Consider the following 23,758-nt stretch of genomic DNA (forward strand, 5'->3'; position numbering starts at 1 on the left):
TTGTGTGATTGCACGCTTTTGTTGAATATTTAGTGAAAGAAATAATTAAAATTCCCTTGGAAAGATTTTGAGGATGTAAGAATGTGTCATTGGTATAAAGCATTTCTGCAATACAGTATATCTACCAAACTGAAGTATTATTTTTAAAGACGTTCATAATTCATGCTGTCTCCAGTGAGTCTAAAGTGCACCAGTCTTTGAAAGGACAGGAAAGTATCAGTTTTGTCACCTTGGAAATCTCCAGACAGAAATAACGGGAATAAGGTGAAAACTTTATCAGATATGTAATAATTGAAACTTGGTTATTTCTACTATCATTTACCTTAATTCACAAAACTAATGTTAATTCATATGTGCAAAATAGAAGTGTGAATTACAGTAGTTATGGTGTTTCTGTCCTCTTAACCCCAAGTGGATGGAGGAAAATGGACACCCATGGTTCTGTTGGAGGTTTCCTCCTTTCCTCCTCTGTTGAGAAAATATTTCTCTCCACTATCGCCCTTTGCTTGCTCAGGATGAAAAGCTGAAGAGTCATTGCCGTCTGCTTTTTACATTTTTTCTGGACAGTTTTCTTCCATGAGATTATGTCTGGCTGCAGTATCATGAAATAACTTATATAGACTTAGTGCTGTGCGAATTGAACTGAACCGAAGGTTGGGTGGTGAACGTAATGACAGGGGATTAAACTATGAAAAAAGAAATAACCATGTTATTAACATTCCATCGCTTCAGAGTACTTTATAACGTTGCTTGATACCTTTCAGTCACACTTGTTTGTTTTATTCTGCTACAGACGTGAATGAACAGCAGTGATGGGAGCTACACCCATTACACACCGTGTTTTCAGCGGGCTACGAGGAAGCTGCTGCTGCAGCTCTGACACAGAAAGAGCAACGCAGCGAAACACACGCAGGCTGCTAGCTCAGAGGCGGCATGGCGGGGCTACAGGACTTCCAACAAGACAGCCACTGTCACAGGAAATCGTGGATTAATATATTATTAGGAATACTTCAGATACTTCTACCATACGTTCAACACGGAGAGGCTCAGCTGCAAGGTTTGTTCTCACCTTTGTTTTAAGCGTTTTCGGGCTGAATCAATAACAACCGTTTCTAGGAGAAAAAAAAATGAAGTTAGCTACCTGACTGCGTTAGGCTCGAAAATGGTAGAGACGATTAACTATTCTACTACCAATGTAATCTGTTCGTACTATAAAATCTAGATGGGGTTTTTAGAGCAATTCTGCACCACTTAATGTTTTGTTTTTTCATTAGCAATAAAGTGTTGTGTTTTTTTTCTAAGTTCGTTAGCCTCTGAGCTAACCTGCTGCTAAACAAGCAGCTAGCGAACAGTCTTTGTCAACTTCCCGAGCAGGACTCGTTTCCTGGCTCATGTGATTGCTTGTCATTCACTACAAGTTCAGATATCTTCTTATTAATAATTCAGTTTGTTTATATAGCGCTAGTTTAAAATAGAAATATGCAATACAAATGGACATATTTACAATTCGTTTTTATTTAATCTCAATCAGAAACAAGTCCTACCACAAACTAATAAGTTCTAGCCTATTTAGCAGACCAGTAGAGCACACTGTGCCAATTATTAAAAAAGTGTTTACCTAAAAACACCAGCTGACTGCATCGAATTTAAATTATGGGAAAGGTAAAGTCATTACGCCAAGTTATTTTATAGCAGTCTGTGCAAATGATCTATGGATGGATTGTAGCGACAACAGTGAGTGAGTGACAATATTTGATCAGTATGTCTTCCTCCAACCTGCAGAGAGATTTCAGGACAACATGAGGTATCCTATTTGTACATTTTATTAATGTACATTTTAAACCAGGTTCTAAAGGTAAAAGAGATCTTTAGGACCAAAAACTGGGAGCTATTCTGGAAAAGAGTCAAACTGACAGATCAGGCTCTGATTCTACTTTTTAAAAGTCAATAACAAGGTTTCCTACTTATTGTCCTTTTCAATTTGCCACTCTTTTCTCAGACTCAGTGTTTATGTTTTTGGGGGGTTTTTCTCATTTGAGTCTCTGGATATTTTAGTAAATTATTCTTATCTTGAAAACAGTTGTGTCTTATTAGAATGTTTTCAAAATTGATTAAATAAGAGAAGACCTAGGTTTACTTCCAATTCGGCTCAATTGTTAAGGGCTCTCTAATATCCACATTCTTGAACACTGGAGTACATTTTTGGATTTTTCTTATCCTTTATTATCATAAAGTATATTAGTAAATTTAGATTGCACACAAAAATGCAAATTGTACTACTTCACTCATAGGGTCATAGGGTTTTCAGTGGAGGAACCCTATGACAGGTGAAACATGCACATCAGAGATGCTCCTAGTACTATGAACTGGACTGAATTTCCAGTTTGGACCATAGCAGTGTGTTGTATGTATATATGTGTCTCTATATAGATATAAACACAAATACAAATTTAACATTGTATTTGTTAAATTTAACAAATACAATGTTAAATTTACATTCTGATAGCAAGGTGGGGGGATGTAAAACTACAATTTCTTTTATTTTGATTAATTTTTGCTTATTGTTTCATAAATCTAAAACAATTAAGAATTTCGAGAGTTTAGCCTGCAGCATAATATAAGTTGTAGCTCCTAACCTAAATCTGCTGCTTATATCTGATTCTGTATCTGTTTTTCACATAGCTTAATGATCAGATGTTAATTTGATTTCATCTCATTCCCACAAAGCTCTGAGTCAGATGTCCACGAGCGTGGTTGAGGTCTGGCAGCCAGAGGAGACGGACCCATTTGTGCCACTTCAGGTATTTACACTTTCCTTCTTGAGTATGTTTGTATGAGGAGGAACTATAAGTGTGTAAATCGTACCCCATAATCACCATACTCCAGCTTTCAAATGCCGATGAATGAGTGTGTGTGGCTGTGAAAGCAGTAACATTTTGCTGAGGATTTAGGGCATTTTTAACATGCAAATTCTCTTTTTGCATGTTTTTGTCCTGTCATTTGGGTATCTCCTGGTGCTAGCATCAGTCCATGAGATAAAAAAAAACAAAAAACTCCTGTTGTTTTTTGGCAATTAACAAATGTTGTGCTGGTGTCTGCAAAACAACCTTTTGCAAAAAACCTGTAAACTGTTACATCACAATTCTGTTATCTAGAAACCCCAAGCCGTGCCCCGCCCCTCACATGGCAACTCAGTGGAGCTCCACCCATTTCATTACAAGAAGATGTTAAGTTGCATGCGTTCATGCATTTTCTCCGAGTCGCATAGAACAGAGCTGCATGGCATAATTTTATTTTTGCTTGCAATGTCCCTGTTGTTGCCCAACACAACTGTAATTTATACAGATCAGTTTAGTTAGGAATCCAAAGACTGGGAAATTCTTCTACTCTTCAACATAAATCTGTAGATGATGGCGATGAGATAAGATAATAATACTTTATTGAGTCCCGAAGGGGGAAATTTAAAGGAACATAATGATGTCTTGTTGTTTGGCATGAACATCAATTGTCAGCTAGCACAAGCTAACGCTGAACAATGGCCTCTGCTAGTAGCGTGTCTCACGTTGCTCACAACTGTTGCGCATTTACTGTTGCAGTAATTTTGACCGTTAACTGGGATTGTAACTGAAAGTGATAGTCTACATCGAGAAGATGCAGGGTTTGTGACAGCATGTTAGACTCTTGTACATTATTTATTCAATATAAATGTGCGTCGGTTCTGCAGCATTTAATTCTCCGGTGGTTTTGGCATGATGGTTATTCAGGAGGCTCCACGACTTCTGCTTCTGAGTAAAGTCTATAAAATAAATTAACCTAAGAGTGATGTAAGTAATTGCAGGGTTTCCACCAGAAAACTTGCTAAGCCCGGTGATCAGGGCAACGGGGCGGTCCACCGTGTTTTTGCATTAAAAGATGTTCAGTCGACTTTTGGCAGAGCTGGAATTGTACGACCAGTTTGCTTGGTGTGGGTTAAATGTCTGGAATAGTCTGCGTAAATAAGATGTAAATTGTGAGTTGTGACAGGGGTGGACATGTGTGTATGTTGATATAAAACAGTTTTTGAAAAAAAAAAGTAAAAAAAAAAAAAAAGATGTTAAGTCAACAGAAAATGTTAAAATTATCTTGGGTAATTATGTTATGCGAAGACATTGCCAGTGAAATGCTCTTTAAACCCACAACTATGAAGTCTTAAAAACAACAAATCAAAAAAAAAAAAGTAAATTATTTGCACTTCTATTTTATTCAAATTAAGTCAGCAGCCTCTTTAGGCTCCCCAGGCTTTCCGGTCCCCTTAAATGCTAATATTTGATCACAGACCAAAGATATATAAATGTAACATTTGTTTATTGAGAATATCAATGCTGCTAAATTTTATTTAATGGTTTCAAAATACATAAATCAAAAGATTTTAAATCGTTTAACATTTAAATTTAAAATTTTAAAGAGCTGGCAAGTTACTTTGTCAAAGTTCAAAGAACAATCTTAATTAAACTGTTGTTACCACAGCAACAATCTGATGCTGTGAGTTTGAGCTCTGTTTGTTCACAAATACATCTCAGTAAACTACAATTATCACTGATTGCTTTTAAGGTTGGCCAGTTAAACTAGGCCTCCTGTTCTAGAATTGACTAAATCCATGTTGAAATGCTGTTAGTTGTGCTGATGTTCTTTCCAGCAAGAGGGGACCCCTACATCAAATTTTGCTCAAGGCTTCATACAACCTTGGCCCGGTCCTACATCATGAGTTAAATCCGCTTCACTCGACATCTCTGCTGGGCAAACGGGAGATTTAATTTATATGTCTTTAGTAGCGCTTCTGTTTCGTGTCTGTTGAGTTTTTAATAACAAACAGAAACTGGTATGGTTGCCTGAGCTTTAAGGAAAAAGTTTTTCAGATCTCCCCTCGACTGGGCACATTCACTCTGACTGACATAGTGGACAAATAGGCCTGTCACGATAGCAAATTTTGCTGAGCGATTAATTGTCTCAAAAATTATTGCGATAAACGATAATATTGTTTGAAGATCTTTTTACACTGATTTAATGGAAATGACCTAATAATGCATGTGATTTCCTGCCAAAGATGGATACACTTTATTTTCAAAAGAACACTAAACACTGGAACTGATAAACAAAATAAACAAAACAACCAAAAACAAAAATAAAATGGATTCTCAGTCTCCATTAACAAAAAACTCACTTGGAAAAAAAAAACTAAACAACATAAAGCCAAAGTGGAAATAAATACTGCATTCAACAGTATTTGAATGCCCTTCAGTAATAATTAGATTTAAATAGAGAAAATGGGCACATCGACTTCCTGATGCAATAGTTCACACTACATGATTTTTTGCTCCTATTTTTCCCCTTATGACAATCTTAAAACGTTGGTCTTTCTAAGATTGTGTGGTGTGTTACGGTAGATCGTCGTTGCCGCTCCGATCTAAATCAGGGGTTTTTCCCCGACTGGGATCGTAACGCAGCCTGTTGAATGTGACAGGTAGCCAATCAGAAAGCGCGGATTCTCCTCAGTGTTTTCTGAGGGGAAATTACATCGGGGAATCTCAAACAGCTGACACGGGCAACCCGAAGTCCAGCGGACATTGGAGATGATATGTGGAAACAACATTAATGTTTATTTAACATGCAAAGATTATAGAAATGACAAGAGGAGGAGTTGGAGCGAAATTGCTACCGCAGTTGATAAACCCGGTAACTTTTCAGCTGTTCTTTGTTAACGTGACGTAAACAGGTTCTAATGATTTTCATTCAGTCAGGACTTTATGCTGACACTAGCCACATGCATTGCAGGTAGATTGTAGTAAAGCATTAATTAATGCCTGGTTTTAAAATTAGTTCACTGGACTTGTAGCCATTATTTTGTGCTCATTGTTGGACACCACACGGCAGGACCGAACCCGATCGAACCGTTATACCAAGGATTTCTGTCGGGTAATGTGTGGCCTGTCAGGTTTTGAAAATGAGCCGACAATCAGCTGGCAGCTCTAAGATCGTGCAGGGAGGAGTCAGTGGAGAGCACCGGAGTTGAGCCCTTTTTCATTCAGTCTCATTAGCTGAAAGAGAAAAAGGTCGGAAGAGACGATAGTGCCGCGATAGCTTTAATTTATGATTAATCAAGTTATCGTTTATCGCGACAGGCCTATGGACAAAGCATTTGATATGGTTTGAAACTTTGTGTAATTGGAAAAATAAGAATAAAAATTAAAGCTCCAAGCAGCCTCGAACGACCCTCACAGCTTAGCGCCACTGTGGCCACCATAGTTGCTTGGAGTATGGCAACTCTTCTTCTCTGGGAGCTGCTGGTTCAAAGCGAACGGCGGGAAGAGTGCTGCTGGAGTATTTATACAGGTAAGCGGATAGGCTGAACACAGGGGGCGGCTGAGTAGTAGATGCTTATAGTGTAAGTGTAGCTTTACGGACGAACTGCACAATAAATTTCATATCATCCCGGTCTGAGAGCATTGTGGCGGTACATGGTTGGTAGATGAGTTTCTGAGTGTGACGAACGAAGGTGCCATAAATATCCTGTATTGCTGCCCCTGTTCTTACTTTCGTCCCCTGGTCTACCGGTTCCTGGACTTACGTTTGTCAGTCCCTTGGTCTATTTACTCACCTTCACCCCCATCTTATGTTCATTCGTTCGCCTGCCCCCCACCACCACCCCAAGAACCCCCACTCCAGACGATATTTCCCGTATTCTCAAACCTGAAGCTTGACAGGTATGGGGCAAGGTTAGAGTTCATCTATTAAACTGCATGAAGATGAATATATAAACTGGATTTTAGACATTTTTTATAAGCGTATTTGTGAGCCTGCCTCTTTATTATTAAATTGAATATAATTTCAGATCTTTGTATAACTTTTCTTGAGGTTAACTTAGAAAGTGAGCTATTATTGTTACAGGTTAGTTTTCTAAACTACAGAAAAGTAACTGTTAGGGATGCTCAAATATGGAAAACTGGACTGATATTGATATCCAATAGTAACACTGGTGTTATGCCAGATTTACCAATATTTTATTTTATAATTTTTTTCGTCCGATTACTTGATTGAATAATAAGAATAATCAATAGATTACTCGATTACTAAAATATTCGTTTACAACAGCCCTACTCTTGTGCACCCGTCCACCAGGCAGTACGCATCGATGTGTTCGGCAGCGCTCTTGACAATGCACAAAAAATCTGGTTCAGATCGGCTGATGTAGTGAGGAGATATAGGTGATGGAATAGCCTACTTGGCACTGATTTAAAACTAAATGAATGAAGGAGTAAAAGTAAGACATGGACCTCCTATTGGAAGTGGGCAGAGCTAAGGTGATATCATCAGTTGATCATGTGAATGTGATGAGGGCTGGTCTGTAATGAGACATAGAAACTCTGATGCAGCTGTGACCTTGCATTTGGAAGTTATTGAACCTTGCTGTTTTATGGCAAATTGTCAAAGTTTGACACATGCTTTGATGTACAAAAAAATTGTAGGATCATTTTTGACCTTCAGTGCCTCAAGACTGTGCTGACTGAGTTTGAATTCTGTATCTCAAAAGCTGTAGGATGAGTACGCTCAGATACGAAGTCAATAAAAAAGACGAGATGGCGGCCTTCATTCAAAATTGCCAACTTCCTCTTGGGTTTGGACCATGGCTCCAAGAGACTTTTTTGTAGGTCCTGATAAGACACACTTGTGTGCCATGTTTCATAACTCTGGGTTACAGCATGGCTTGGGACTGATTCTTTAAAAAAAAGAAATATTCTAGGGGGCACTGTGGAGTAATTAGGCCACAACAGCGAATATTGGACCACAAGAGTCGATCACAGTGAATTTGCAGCTTGGCTGAAATATGTGGAAATTAGAACCAAACATATGGCAATGGCGTTACAGGTCACTTCGCCATGCCCACCTGCTTTAACGAAATCTGTTGGTGTTGGAAACCTAGTCACACCAACATGTCTTCTGTCTCTGGACACAGTTTCATGTTGATTAGGTCAAAGGGGTCAGATAGCTACCGTTCACAGTAAAACATGACACTTCCTGTTCTCAGGGTGCTTGGCTTCAGTGATGTCATCGTTTGACCATTGGGTAATGTAGGGCATCCGAAGATGATCAGTCACTGAAAGTTTGGTGCCTCTGGGAGTTTTTGTGTAAGAGATAAAACAGTTTGGTGTATGCCACTACAGGTTGAAGATCAGTCATCATAATAAGCCAGCACAGTAAAATAAATATTTTTTTTTCTTTTCTTCTTGAGGTGCCTTCGTAGAGGGCTTTAAAACCATGGAAGAAAGCTACTAGCTATTTGTTTTCCATTCTCAGAAATGCAAGTGTCTTTGTTTCATGGAAATTGGAGCATGTCTCTGGTAGGAGCAATAGCAGCAGCAACCACAACCCTCATTGAAGGAAGATGATGCTGATGAAGCTTGTGCAGGCCTTGCACATGAACTCCTGCTGGCAATTCTTCTTGGGATCTGGTAGGGGTCGAAAGGGATCTTTTCCGGATGTCTTCTTCCTTTGGTGTCAGAGGTTTCTAGCACTTGAACACACCATTGGAGTGAAGTTTTTACCACTCTCTTGCTGCAATCAGGTTGGTTGAAGTCGGGTTGGAGGTCATCTCCTGGATCAGGGACTTCTATGCACAGGCTTGTGTGAATCCAGCTGGCTCCTTCAGCAGCCTGAGTCATGAAAAGGCCTTGGAAGGTTCCTTGCCAAGTCACCAGTGTTCGATATGGTTCTTCTTCACCATCGTCCAGTCAGCGCAAAGGGGTCTGCAGAGGTCAAGTGTGCTGCTTTCACAGCCTATAAGACTTAAAGGACAGTGGAAAGGTTGTACAGTAGGATAACATTGCATCGTTATAAACACCAGTGGAGGGGAGCGGCCTGTTCCCCAGAAAGGTTTCTGTGTTCCCTAGAAAGGTTTCTTGCCACATTCTATGCGGCACAAACCATGCATGATTTGCAGTGTCTTCTGCATAACTACAAATGTGTGTCCATGTGAGGTACCAGACTCAAACGAGGACAAAAAAATGTTCAAAGTAGAAAAAGTTCATTTTAATTCCTCCAAAAATAGCAAGCAAAATGCGCTGTCAAATGATGAGGTTTTTTGCTTCAAAAGGGTGAATGAAGCTAAATAAGGAACAACAAGGGTGAGCAGGCTGTAACCAACAATGTCACAAGAGGCAAAAAGTTATCTTGTAAAAGAGACAATTTATCTAATTTTATGGCCTGCAGGGTTTGGACAAAGTGCTGATTAGTGGGCTGGTCAGGGCCTCTGATCTCTTCTAACAGGGAACAGAGGAGTGTGCCCACACGAAATTTCACGTGTAACAGTAATGCTGGCAGCTTTAAGGGAATGTCCTGTATTGCTTTAGGTTTCAATAGGCATAGTGTTTTTCAAATTGCCTGCAGTCAGATTTTGGAATGATCATAAATGGTTCACAGTATTTTTTTTCTTTTAACCCTACATCATACTTGTTGGTAGCTTCATTGACAAGTTAGATTTCAGCTAGGGCTGTTTTTAAGCAGTAGTCAGTTTTAGACAGGAACAGTAGGCGTTTCAAAGTCTGAGGTTAGTCCTACAGTTTTATAATATTCTAAACATTACCATCAGGTCAAAGGAGTCCAGCAAGTCACAGTCACACATAATTTAACAAAAACCACCCATATCCTACCATGTCTCCTTGAAATCTGAATCAGGACCATCTCAAGCACAAACAGTGCAGTGTAAGCTCTCAGCCTGCATACAATCAGAGCAGGAACTGTGATGTTTGCTCAGAAGCAGGAATCTTCTATTGAAATGCATACAGGTGAGAACTGAGGCTGCAATACACAGCTCTCATGAAAGGTTCAGTTTGCAATCTAATGTTGACACCTTCAGAGGTGGATTTAAGGGTGATTACCAGTTAACACAATAAATCTTGTCCGATGAGATCAATGAGACTTTAAATTTAACCACAAATAAAGATGTTAAACTGAAGACCTGTCTGGGATTAGACAGGAAATAGTGATTTTACTTTCACAGTTTTTTCTGAAACAGAAATGGAGTAGACATGATTTCCACTCGGTTTGTGCTTGATGGAGAAGTTCCAACTTTATAACACTTGTAGCTCCGGAAAGTATGAAAAAATTGACTTTTGTACCCACTATTGTCGATTGAAAAATGGGGAAAATCTTACATGCTACAAAAGTAAAATCTGCATAAGTGCCCATTGCCGGCTTTAAAGATTTTTTTTTTCTAACACAGACATCCCATACAGAATTTCATCTACATTGCTACTTTTTTTTCATTTGCACAGGAAACAGTAATACATGTAAGCTGTAGCTTCTTTGTTTCTCTCTCTATCCATATTGTATATGTGATGCATTACCTGTCATGAGAACGTTGAGCTTTCTTAGATTGTCGTAAGGGGGAAATCGGGGCAAAAAAAATTGTGTGTGTAGTGTGAACTGGACTTAAGGGAGGAGTGAACTTTTAGACCAGGTGGCCGGGCATGCCCGTCTTCTCTATCTACAGCTAATGATTATTGAAGGGCAATATAGTATACATACTTCATAATCTATACTCTTTTGATTGAATGTAGTTTTTATTTCCACTTTGATTTTATTTTGTGTTTAGTTTTTATTCAAGTGCATTTTTTGTTAATGGAGACTGAGAGTCAATTTTATTTTTGTTTTTGGTTGTTTTATTTATTTAGTTTACCAGTTCCAGTGTTTAGTGTTCTTTTGAAAATAAAGTGTATCTATTTTTGCAGAATATCACTTGCATTATTATGTCATTACCATTACATCAGTTTAAAATGGTCTTCAAACAATATTATAGTTTATCGTAATAATTTTGAGACAATTAATCGCTCATTAAAATTTGTTATCGCGACAGGCCTAGTAATACACGACCTTGAACCGCCACCTCCTAAAGTGTACAAATTCCCCATGTTTCAAAAAGTGAATTTCAGGCTCTGACATCTAAAGAAATCACAGGGAAGGACCACTCTCTGCAGTTGATTATTTAATTGTGCACTGAATAGTTTATTTAATGTAAGATAACAATGTATTGTAAGTTGGTTTAAAGTCTTCTTTGCCGTTTTAGTTTTCTGCACATCCAGTTTGTTTTGTCCGTTTCTCATAAAAGATTTTTTTTTGTCTCTGATTCTTGCAGCATTTTTCTTGTCATTTTTGCTGTAGACATTCGTGATGATTATGTAAGTATGGAGCACAGAGAATACACATAGTGGCAGTTTAGTGTTTACAGATAACCTGTCATGAGGCCATCACCTGACGTTTGGTGCTACCTGAGTGCTGAGGACAGCATTTTCTGTAGGACTCTAAATCAAGAGAAAGTGCTGAAAATTGCAAGAAGGAAAAAACATTGTTTAAAAAACATTTGTGTGGTACATTTTAGTAGATTAACAAAAGGATGTATGCTGTGTTTAAAAAAATGCAGATGATGCAGTTTATGTTCTGTGTATGTATTCATAAAGTTTCTAAATACTCCCTCAGTATACTGCAATAATGACCATATTCATATCAATTTAAGCAACTGAATATGTTCTGTCACTCAAACCATTGAAGTTTGTGAAATTGTTGATATTGTTGGGTGTCATATTTAACAATGAATAGAGTGACCATCTCTATCAATTAACACAATTTGTATTAAACGGAGTATGGCATTGGTGTTTTCTACACCGGTGCTGCTGTGTGTTCTGTATTACATAGGTTATAAGCAGGACTCCGTAGAAACCTAGTGCATGAGGAGCTAACTCACTCATTTCATTCAGGTGTGTTGTACCTGTTGGGGAATGGAGTTTGACAACACTGGTCTAATTTGAAATAAAAACAGTCTTTAGTTTTCTCTTAGTTAAGCTTTAATTCTACAAGTTTAAACACATCTTAACAATTGCTTGTGCAAGTTTCATCTTCCGCCCTGTTCTCAAATTGGCTGTTTTTCTGTGCTGTCTTGGAGGGGGGAAAAAATCTGCTGCTTCCATTAAAGTACACATGTCATGCTTTTAAAATTCTTCCTTTTCATATATAAATCATTAACATATGGTCTATATGAAGTAGAACAGCAATGCTTTGGTCTGAATTACTCATTATTACACAGACCCTTGATCGGAGGCTTGTTTTAGAGCAACTTATTTTGCTGCTGTCTTTTTAAATGTGAGAGACATTTCACATCCCATCAGTCTGACCCAAAGCAGGAAAATGAAGATGGCGAACTTTCAGAAGGATATAAGGGATCTTGTGGGTAATTACACTCTAGAACCAAACATCTGGACTTGTCTACTTGCAACTTTGACAGAACCGAACTGATAGATCAGGTGTTTAAATTAGCTAATCAACCACCACTCTGTTAGCTTGGCTAATAGCAGCGGTGGCTAATGTACAACAGTGATCATTTATTAATAATTGCAAAATACACATCAAGCCTAAAAACCCAAAACTGTAACAAACTGAATGTTCTGCTCTATGTGGGGGCAATGTTTGAGTGTTTTTGGTGCTGAATTCTGATACATACAGTTGCATAGTTGCTATGGCAACGAGTCTACGTTTAGTTAAGGAGAGCGAGAGAAAAAAAGAATGAGTAGTTTTGAGTTCTATGAAACTCAAAACTACTTTTTCCCATTTCATAGCACTAAATGAATCATACCTACGTCTCCAGGTTTCACTTTAACGGACTAGTTCTGCCGCAGCAGCGCGGCTATGAACAGCATGTAAAAGAATAGTCTCATTAGGGGGGAAATACATTTGTGATACAACCTTTTGTGGCAATAGTTTTATAACATGTTTAGCAAATTACCTCATTTTGTTCGACATCCTCCTTAGAAAATCCAAACCACTGCCAAATTATTGGTCCAGCGCTGTTTCTCTTCGGAACTAGACTAGTTCATCTGATTCCTCTTCAGTTACCGTCTCATTCACGGCTCGCCTCAAACTTTCGCTATCACCATGTTGTTTGTTTTCTCTGCGTACCGTGATTGGCAGAAACTTTTCAGGTTGGGATGGGGGAAGAACTAGTGATGCATTCATAGGGTGTCGGATAAACCATACCGGAAGTGAATTTGATGGTGAAAGCTTATTATTTGAACAACAATTTGTACTCGATAGTTGCGATATAGCCATTTTAACTATCGTAAATAGAAAATATCACGATACATCGCCCAGCCCTAAATGCACGTACGTGCATGTACGGCGCTGACATCATATCCTTCCTTGCTTCCGCTTTGATTTACCATGACAGCTAGAAAAGACAGTCGTATTTCAGAAGCAAATAAAGCAATACCATGAACATTGTTGTCTTCCAAACATAATGGGCTTTTAAGTTTTCATGGATTTCCAAATGATCCTGAATTATGAAGACGGTGGCTTGTAAATATTTGTCACAACAAGTTAAAGCTAACGCTGCACTGCAAAGTTTGCAGCCTTCACTTCACTCTGGATCAGCTTATTTAGCCTAAAACTACCGGGGGTAGACGGATGGTAAAGGAGTTGTGTTATTTCCATGGAATCACTTCTGTATTCAGCCTGAAAGAGAAAGTTTATAAGTGTATGGGAACGAGTGATCAGACCAGAGCCAGACAGCGGAGCAACTGATCCGCCTGTAGACGCTGCTGTAAACACCATCCTATTTGAGCTCTTCACAAGAAGCTTGCAAAAGTAATAAAACAAAAAAACACGGAGACCTGACCTGCTTGCACCAGGACAGTTTGTGGACAAGAGTGGCTGGACAACTACAGTACTGTACTACAAAAGAAAAGTGTGAAGATTATGAAAGAGACAGAAACACAAAGTCACAGGTCTGTCAAGTTTGGAGATGGAAAAATCGTCTATTCCATCAAAACGGTAAAGATAACTGCTAAAATTGGCAACACAAAGTGTAATATAGAAACTGAAGTAGTACCTGCTAACATCCCGCTGCTTCTGAGTAAAGCCTCATTAAAAAGGGCAGGGACTGTTTTGGACATGGAAAGAGACAGTGTAGTAATCTTTAACCAGCCTGTCAAACTGGCCTTTACTAGTTCAGGTCATTACTGCGTGAACATTGTGGACAGTGAAAATAGAAATTTTATTCACTCTGATAAGCTATTAGAAGCTACTTAGGAAGAAGTACTGACTGCAACAGACAAGATGAACACAAGCGAAAAGATGAAAGTTCTGGAGAAACTTCATAAACAGTTAGGACACACCTCTGCTGATAAAATACAGAGACTTTTGACTAATTCTGGCAACAATTACACAGAATGTGACAGCCGGCTGATAAAGGTCGTGAACCAGTGTGAAGTGTGTCAAAAATATTGTAAGACCAATCCAAATCTTGCTGTCGGCTTTCCGTTGGCATCTACAGTACATACAATGAAACAGTTGCTGTAGATCTGCACAAATTTGAACCTGGGGTTTGGTACCTACACATTATTGACCAGTTCACCTGTTTCAGTGCTGGTAGTGTCTTAACCACCAAGAGGTCTTCTGAAATAGTCAAACATTTTAGCCATGATTGGATCAGTGTGCATGGCCCACCACAAAAGTTGTTCAGTGATAATGGTGGTGAGTTTAATAACGGGGAAGTGAGAGACATGGCCGAGAACTTTAATATTGAAGTTAAGACAACACCTGCCTACAGTCCGTGGGGCAATGGACTGTTAGAGCGCTATAATCAAACTCTGACGGAGATCCTACTGAAAGTCAAAGCAAGTACTGGATGTGACTGGAGCACTACCATGGACTGGGCCCTGATGGCAAAGAACTCTTTGCAAAGTGTCCATGGATACAGCCCACATCAGCTGGTGTTTGGGCAGAATCCCAACCTGCCCTCTTTATTAATAGACAAAGTTCCAGCTCTAGAGGGCACCACCAAGAGTGAATGGGTTGTCAAGCACATTTCAGCCCTGCATGCTGCAAGAAAAGCTTTTACAGAAGCAGAATGTTCAGAAAGGATACGCAGAGCATTAAAGAAACAGCTGGGGCCCATAGATGAGCGATATGAAACTGGAGACAAAGTCTTTTACAAAAGAGTGGATTGTCCAGAATGGAAAGGATCAGGAGTGGTGATTGGTCAAGATGGTGCAGTCATTTTTGTTAGACACGGAGGCACCTGTGTCAGAGTGCATCAATTCAGATTGAGAAAAGTTACTCACGAGAACGAAGCGCCTCAGATTACCTGCAATGAGGAGAACATTCAAGGACAACATACAGTGGACATCATTGAAGAGAATGGAGGAGGAGACACTATTGCAGTAAATCCTGAGAATTATCCTTGCCTGCTCCTGGAAATGCAGAGGGTGTCTCACAAAAAGCCAAAGCGTTGGGCCGTGCTGGCAAAGCAACTGGGAAATACAAGAACTGGTTTAACTTGGAGCTGCTTGAGCCTGCAGGAGTGGCTAGCAACAGTGAATCAACTGATCTGTCACAGTTGGAGGATCTTCACGTCCAGGCAGATGCTGAGGATACGGATTCACACGAGGATGTTTTTGTGAGTAAGGACATGTCGTTTGATGAAGCAAAGGAAAATGAAATAAAAAGCTGGAAACAGAACCAAGTGTTTGAAGAAATTGAGGACAAAGGACAAAAGTGTGTCTCCACTCGTTGGGTGTGCACTCTGAAAGAGACTGAAAATGGAATAATACCAAAAGCAAGACTTGTTGTACGAGGATTTGAGGAGCTACAAGTTTCTGACCTACAAAAGGACTCTCCAACCTGTGCCTCAGAGTCACTGAGACTCCTGGTGGCAGTTATATGTCAAAAACAATGGGAGCTTCACTCTATGGACATTAAATCTGCCTTTTTACAAGGAATGCAACTGTCTAGAGACATTTTCATCAAACCTCCCCCAGAGGCCAATAGAACAGGTGTGCTTTGGAAACTGAGAAAATGTGTGTATGGTTTAGCTGATGCTTCACTGTATTGGTATAACAGGGTAAAAGCCATCATGATTGAAGCACATGATTGAAGCAGGAGGCGTCGTGTCTAAGGTTGACCCTGCAGTTTTCTATTGGCTGGATGAGCACAAAAATGTAACTGGTGTACTTGCTTGTCATGTTGATGATTTTATATGGGGTGGATCACACATGTTTTCAGAGTCAGTCATACCTCACCTGAGGTCAAAGTTTAATGTCGGCCGTGAAGCACACAATAGTTTTTCCTATGTGGGGGTAGATCTCGTTACTAAAGGTAAGAAGGTACAAATACACCAAGAAACATACATTCAGCACCTGCAGTCCATACACCTCTCACCCTCACGAGCAGCAGAGTCAGCTTCACCTCTCACTGAAAAGGAGACAGAGCAGCTCAGATCGAAGATAGGACAACTTCTGTGGGTGGCGAGACAGAGCAGGCCTGATGTCATGTTTGATGCTAGCAATTTAGCATCTCGTCTCAAACATGCTACAGTACAGACCATTAATGAAGCAAACAGAGTTGTGTGTAAGCTCAAGGCCAAGTCAGTTGAATTGAATTTTCAACACCTTGGGGAAGACAGTAACTTCACTGATGCATCCTTTGGAAATCTTTCAGATGGGGGTACTCAAGGTGGGCACTTCATCGTTTTGATGGGTGACAATGGGCAGTTCTCTCCCATTTCATGACAGTCAAAGAGAATTAAGAGAATTGTCAGAAGCACACTGGCAGGTGAAACACTCGCTATGTCTGAGGGGATTGATAATGCCATTTTTCTTTCCACACTCTTTTCTGAACTCAGTGCTGGTAGTACTGCTTGTCCTCCACCTATAATGTGTGTGACTGATAATTTCTCTCTTGTAGATGCACTTAAGTCAACTAAGTTTGTTACAGAGAAAAGGTTACGCCTGGAAATCAGTTCAATTAAAGAGCTGATTCAAACTAAGAAAGTTCAAGTGTTGTGGTCTCAAACAAAAGACCAACTCGCAGACTGTTTAACAAAGAAGGGAGCATCCACAACCTCACTCCTTAAGGCTCTTTATGAAGGACATTTTATTCTTCAATAAATTCATTTACAAGATGTTTCATGTTCCATCATGTTGAAACTGTTCTAACAAAATCCTTAATGGATGTGCTTTGTCATGAGTCTTAAAAATATATATAATTTTCTTTCTTTTAAGAAAAGTGGGAGATTGTTACTCTTTTGTTTTTGTTTGTAATACATGTTCATCCACTAGGGGCACTGTTATACGAGCAGTATATGTTTATGTGTTTGTACTCTTCTTCTGCTCTTGTCGTCTGTTTGTGTGTTATACTTGGCGGAATAAAGGGGTGCAAAGAAACAAGTTACTTTTACTGACAAACAAAAGATCCGGAAGTAGTTCATTATTTCTTGCGTGGCCCGGTACCAATTTGTCCGCAGACCGGTACCGGTCCACGGCCCGGTGGTTGGGGACCACTGGTCAAAAGGATGACTGAAAGTAATACAATATTTAACAGTAAAGCTAAATTATATCCTAAATAATGCAGACAGACAAATCTCAACACTGCCTATATCAAATAATGTATGTAAAAAAGGAAACATTCATTCAACGGCAAATGCAGGTTGCTTTATAAAACAATCCTAAGTTGTCAAATCAAAACTGCCTGAGAGCACAACTAGTGCTAGCTACTTTGTGCTGGTTCTGATTGGTTGTTGCTGAGTGAGCAAATTTTTTTTTCACATATTCTTTGTCTCAGATTAGGAGATAGCAAAAGTTTATTTGATATGTAAAAACTTTTGTTTTGTTGACTGAACACTGCGGGCGGCTACACATTAGATGATTAACGTAAGTGTAGCTTTATGGACGAACCGGAAAATGTATTTCATATCATCACGGTCTCAACAAATGGGTGGCGGAGAATGTTGTGGCGGCACGTAGCTGATAGATGTTTCTGAGTGTGACGGACAAGGAGTCAAATCTTGTCACTAACATGAACACAAAAGCTATAAATGTTTGGACAAGGTGAGAGTTAATCTGTTAAACTCACTGAAGATGAATACATAAACCAAAAGCTAGAGTATAGACATTTTTTATAAGCGTATTTGTGAGCCTGCCTCTTTATTATTGAATTGAATATAATTTCAGATTTTTCTTTTCTTCAGGTTAACTTAGAAAGTGAGCTATTATTGTTACAGGTTAATTTTCTAAACTACAGAAAAGTTATGTTAGCTCAAATGTAAAAAATTGGACTGACGATATGCGATAGTAATACTGCTGTTATGTTAGATTTACCAATGTTTTATTTTATCTTTTTTTATTTGATTAATCATAAGAATAATTGATAAATTACTCGATTACTAAAATATAATTTACAACAGCCTGGATTAAATTGATTTAAAAATTGTAGTTGGGTCTTATTGCCTACTAACTATAAAATAAATCTCACAACAAGTTGTGCATTGCTTGAATGAATATATTTAGATTTTATTTAGGTCTTCATTGCAACAGCTTTCTGAATATTGCGCTGCCCTATGTTTGATAATTAGAAAAACAGCTGTGTCTGTTTTTCCAGTGTAGGTATTTGGTTTCAGCTGTGTTTGGGAAGATTTCCACAAGACATGCTCAGACTGGAGTACAGAAGTTTAGCTGATACTATCAGGAATAGTATCTATGCCCGATTTTCTAAATCTCCTACTGTTGTCCCTATGATTTGATTATTATGGATTCATTAATTTTAGCTGCATGTGTGTTTTGAAAACAGAATTAATGTCAGAGACACTTGTTTTTCTATCCCGTGTACAATAACGATGCTTGCAAAATGTGTGACAGACATGGGGCAATGCACAAATATCCCAACTGACCTGTTTCTCTGACCAAAACTGTGATAGAAAATGCATTTCTTCACAATGTTGACCTTACTGATGTCTTGTTTTCCTTTTATTTGCAGGTGGTGGAGGAGCGAAGAAGAGATGGTCTTCCTCTGGAAGACAGGTGAGAGCTCCTCCAATATCATGCAATTTCTGCATTTTAAAAAAAATCTGTTTCAGATGCATTATAGACACAATCCTACATAGTTGCAACCCTGCTTTTCATAACTAAGTTGAGTTTATGAAAAAATAGACAGGGCTCATGGGAAGTTTTCTTGCATGCTTGAATGAAACAAATTACATCAGTATCAATTCATCTTTAATTGTCTGAATTCAAGAGATTGCATCAGAGTGGAGAGACTGAATTATACTTCAGTGTAGCTTAATTTTCAACAGATTACAAATGCATAAATTGAGGAGAATATAGTATTTGTGGGGAGGTGAGGAGACTTTTTGTTTGTTCTTCATAAAGGAAATAAAAACAATGTGTGATTCCAGTTAATAGGCCTGTGTTAAAGGTCCTTTAGAAGACTAGCCCAGCATACAGGCTGTTGTTTATGTTAGTAAGAGAGGGTGTGTGTGACGGAGAGAGTTTGTGGGGGTGCGTTCCAGAGACACAGAGCCAAATTCCTGACTAATTTTAGAACTCTTTGGAAAAAAAATATAAAAAAAAGTGGAGAAGTTCTGTCTCTGTGGTGCTGTTGCTTCCTCAGAAAATAGATGTTATAGTCAGAACATAAACAGCTTGTCTTGTAAGTGGTTGTCACAGTGAAAGATTGGAAACATTATGGAGCCATCAAAATGTCTGGTTGTTGATTCTAGGTATTTCATTTTTTTTCTCTTTGTGTTTCCAGGAAGATTAAAAAGAGGTGAAGAGTAAAAGAGTAATGCATACTGCCTTTCACATAGAGGAAGTGGTTATGTAAAGTCTTTCCCTGACATTATACTCAGTGTGTGCTGCTTTAGAACTGATATTTTCATGGATTTTTTAATTTGTCACATCTGCAGTAGTAAGAATCACGGTAAATGAATAAGATTAATGTTCAGCCTTTACTGATACGTTTTTGTAAAAAGAAAAATGTATTCAAAGTTTAGTACTTCTAAAAGTGTGGTTAACTTAAAGAACTTGTCTGACAACTTTTCAGCTTAGATGATAAGGTGTATGTGGTTTTATGTACATCAGCTGAACAGAGTGAGAATACGGCTGGTTTCAATTCCAGGTACATTGCTCTGTACCTTAATCTAAACAGACAGAGATGTGGGCTGTGAGACCTCTTATATGTGGGTTATTAGCCACTGACCAGGCCTGCCATCACCCTCTCCCAGCCAAAAGAGCTAATCACGAAGCACATAGAGAGGTTAATGGCATTTCCATCTGTGCTAGGCCTCAAAATGCCTGATCTTCTATCCATGTGTGTGTGTGTGACTCTTTTTCACTTTTTTGATGTATAGTCATTTGAAACAATAGTTCTTTTAGACTTGATTTTGGCCTGTTGTGTTTTCATATGCAAACATTTGTGTGAATAATGGCTGGCCTACACTCTTCTCTTCCTAACTTATTCCCTGTGGCACCGTTAAGGTCGCTGCTACCACCAATGTTGTTTGACTTGCATCCCAGGGATCAAATGGCACCAAACACAAGTTATTTTTGTACTGAGCAGTGGTCAGAACTGGTGTGCTGGAGTACAGAGCAACACTTGTTGGTAGGATGGTAGGGTTTTCTTTTCAATGGGAATATGCTGAGTTACTCCCATGTAAAGTAGAACCAGCAAGACAACTTTGAAGTACTTAACAGAACTAAATACTCTGAGTTTAGATATTTACAATGATCAGTTTCATGAATTAATGCACGGTAATAGTTTCCATCGCTTAGAGTTTTTTACAAAATTTTTCATTCTCAAACTTTTTCTCATTTTCTGGAGCACCAACAACAAACTTCAATACATTTTGTTTATACGGTATTATAATTTGTAGTTCAAGACTTACTGGGCCATTCTTACCTGTGTTTGGCTTCATCCACCTTTCTGCCAACTCCAATCATCGTCCATATCCCTGCTGAAAAAAAACATTGATAGTGTCTCCACCAGGTTTCACAATGGTGATGGTGTATTAGGGGTTTTAATAAAGCTTTAATCCCTTCAGTGACACACTGGGTTTTCAATGCAGGCCAGAGCAAAACATTTTGGATTCACTTGGCCAGAGCCCCATTCTTCCACATTTGCTGTGTTCCCTACATGGTTTTAGGCAAACTGTACAGAGACAGGGCAACACAGAGACAAACAATCATACACACACACACACACACACACACACACACACACACACACACACACACACACACTCACTCACACCTAAGGAGAATTGAGAGAGACCATTCAACCTGACAGTCATGTTTTTGTCCTGTGGGAGGAAACCAGAGTCCCTGGAGAAAACCCACGTATGCACAGACAGAACATGCAAACTCCTTGCAGAGTTTCCTGTGCCGGGGTTGAAACCCAGAACCTTCTTGCTGCAAGGCAACAGTGCCACCAACTGCACCATTGTGCAACCCCCTCTGAGAGTTTTGTGCCTAAATTAATGAATGGCTATAGCAGTTATTGAGACGGCTCTGGATGCTTTATTTTTGTTACTAACACCCAGTGAAGCTTTGCAAAAGGAGATGGCATCACTTTCCTTTCACATCTGACCCCTCATTGCTTTTCTAACCAGTTTTTCCCTCTGAGGAGCGGTATTTGAAGTTATACTGCTCGACAAGTTAAGAATTAACAAGCATTTACACTTCTAGATAGACAGTGTTGGCATTCTTCACCAACACATTTGCAGACTGTTCCCTCATGTCTGTCTGACAACACTATAACCTTGAGCCTTTAAAGACATTTCTCTTTATATATTTTATTTCACAGCTGAACATTTGCAGTCTTATGTTGTTGCAGAGACTTTTAGTTTTCAGAGGATCTAATGCAAATAGTTTTAAATATATTGTTTTAAAATGAGGTGGAGACGTTTAAAAAATAGTAAAAATCTTTCCATTATAAAAGTTAAACTTATGTTGGGTGTGAACTAGAATTAAAATTTAAATATGGCTGACAGAAAAAATGTTAATGAGACTGAATGAACTCGGTCAATATATTTTGATACCTTCACAACCAAATGTAAACTTGAGAAAAGGAGCAACACAGGAATTTCTAGAATTAAAAACGTGTATTCATTAGGGCCAATGTGTTAGCCTTGTGTAACCCTTCATAACTTTGCAAGACCAATTCCACAAATCGCATCCTTTCTCCTCCCAAATGCATGTCCTGTGTATGTGCACGCTTGGTTTCATCTGCATGTAAGCTGCTGATGGAGAGGTGGTTTATCTGAACCAAGGGTTAGTGCTTGCAGCCTCAAACTAAAAGGCTGCAGAGTGGCTGCAACATCATGTCAGTCACTTCCTCTACTGTAGTCCTGCATCTATAGTTGACCCCACTGCAGTGCAGGAAGCTGTGGTAGAGGGTATGAGAAAAATAGCAGTAACTGTTGTCTTGACTGTAACTGCTCAAGAAGAAAAAGACAGGGTGATCAAGTTTAATGTTTCCGTGCCCATTGTCCTTTGTGTTTAGTTTTATTATGATAGTTTTTGTTTGTTCTTTTCTACAGTAAATTATGCTTCATCTGGTAATTTCCTTTCTTATCGATGAGGACACTAGTGTTAATATAAAATCTGCTGATTTAGTTGCATTTAAACGTTTGCTTTGTTCTTTATTTTGTGTTCTTAGATTTGTGAGGATTATGAAACTTATCTTTAACTCTGCAAAGAATGCATTGACCTTCTTTCAGCCATGTTTCTGAAACAACTTTCAACTGGCTGTAGAAGCTAGCTTTAGGAGTTGCACAGTGATAGAGGAATAAAACTGTTCTAGTTTTATTATGTAGTTCCTGATCAGAGTGCCATGTTGAATGGTTTATTGGGCTGTATAAAGAGGGAAAGCATAAACCATCGAACTTCCGCTTTCGTGTGTTGGTCTTCAGCTGCCTTTCGTCTCTTCATTGTGTGTTCACATAGGTGCTCAATGACATGAAACACACAGGTACCAGACATACAGATTATTAAAATATTACTAATATGAAGGGCAAAAAATGGCAATGGTCATTACATAAAATAAGTATAAACTGAGGTTAGATAATTAACCCATTTAATTCCACCGGCAACAATTGTTGCCAGACATTTTTCCTAACTTCTGGAAGCTCTAGAACAATTGTTTTGACTTTTGGCAGTTAATGGAAGTTTTAAAATAAAATAATAATGTGTCTACTCTAAGCAATATCAATTTCATGTATCTAGTGTGAAAGGTCACATGACCAGACCTCTTTACTTCCTGCCTGTGACGCTGGAGGTAAATGTCAGTCACAAACGTGTACAAGAGGAAGTCAGTAAAATATCTAAATAAGCAAATATAAATAAAATATCTTCAACATATGTTCTTTCAAGTGTCTTCTACTGATGTATAAAGAAAATTGTATCCCTTCATTCATCTTTTGATCATAAGAAGAGGGAAAAGAGTAAGCATGGCAACAATTGTTGCCACTAGCATAATACATAGACAGCACTATGCTTTGCGTCCATAGCTTTGCTGTTTATTCTATATGCCTTGCTGTTCCCATACAGCTTAAAACTATCAGATATTTTAGATCTTCTAGACCTGAAGAAACATCAAAATTATGTCTTCTACATCACTGTCATTCCCACAGTTGAAACCCTCCCTTGTTTCACCCCCCCAAAAGGTGATCATTTACACAAAATGTGGCCTATGCAGTGAATGACCACTACAAGATGATGCCACACAATGTTCCCTCTAACTTTTCATGTGTCTGGGCATACACACAGGCTCCCTGAGTACACTGAGGACCACTGTGAGCAACATCAGGTGTGCGCACTATGGCCACACACCAGTATTACACCTGTTATAAATCTGGGATCATAGAAAGTTACATGCCTTATTAAAAGAATCAGATTACAGCAGCAAC

General features: G+C 38.8%; 1 protein-coding gene and 1 long non-coding RNA gene across 3 annotated transcripts in view; one reads left to right on the plus strand and one right to left on the minus strand.

Annotated features, from left to right (window-relative positions):
- The first annotated feature begins 835 nt into the window (after window positions 1-835).
- Window positions 836-23,758, plus strand: part of tmem131l (transmembrane 131 like) — an 85,894-nt gene continuing 62,971 nt past the window's right edge. For both annotated transcript variants that reach the window (XM_028019100.1, XM_028019101.1), the window contains exons 1-3: window positions 836-1,057; window positions 2,728-2,801; window positions 18,832-18,875. In XM_028019100.1, coding sequence (XP_027874901.1) covers window positions 934-1,057; window positions 2,728-2,801; window positions 18,832-18,875 — 242 coding nt within the window. In that variant the 5' untranslated portion in view covers window positions 836-933. The remainder of the gene's footprint in view (window positions 1,058-2,727; window positions 2,802-18,831; window positions 18,876-23,758) is intronic.
- On the minus strand, window positions 4,166-23,167 carry LOC114145533 (uncharacterized). The gene is made up of 3 exons (XR_003595724.1): window positions 22,923-23,167; window positions 10,113-10,118; window positions 4,166-4,178 (listed from the first exon to the last, which is right to left on the minus strand). It is a non-coding gene; the product is annotated as an uncharacterized LOC114145533 (long non-coding RNA).

The sequence above is a fragment of the Xiphophorus couchianus genome, chromosome 5 (genome assembly GCF_001444195.1).
Source record: "Xiphophorus couchianus chromosome 5, X_couchianus-1.0, whole genome shotgun sequence".
Lineage (NCBI taxonomy): Eukaryota > Metazoa > Chordata > Actinopteri > Cyprinodontiformes > Poeciliidae > Xiphophorus > Xiphophorus couchianus.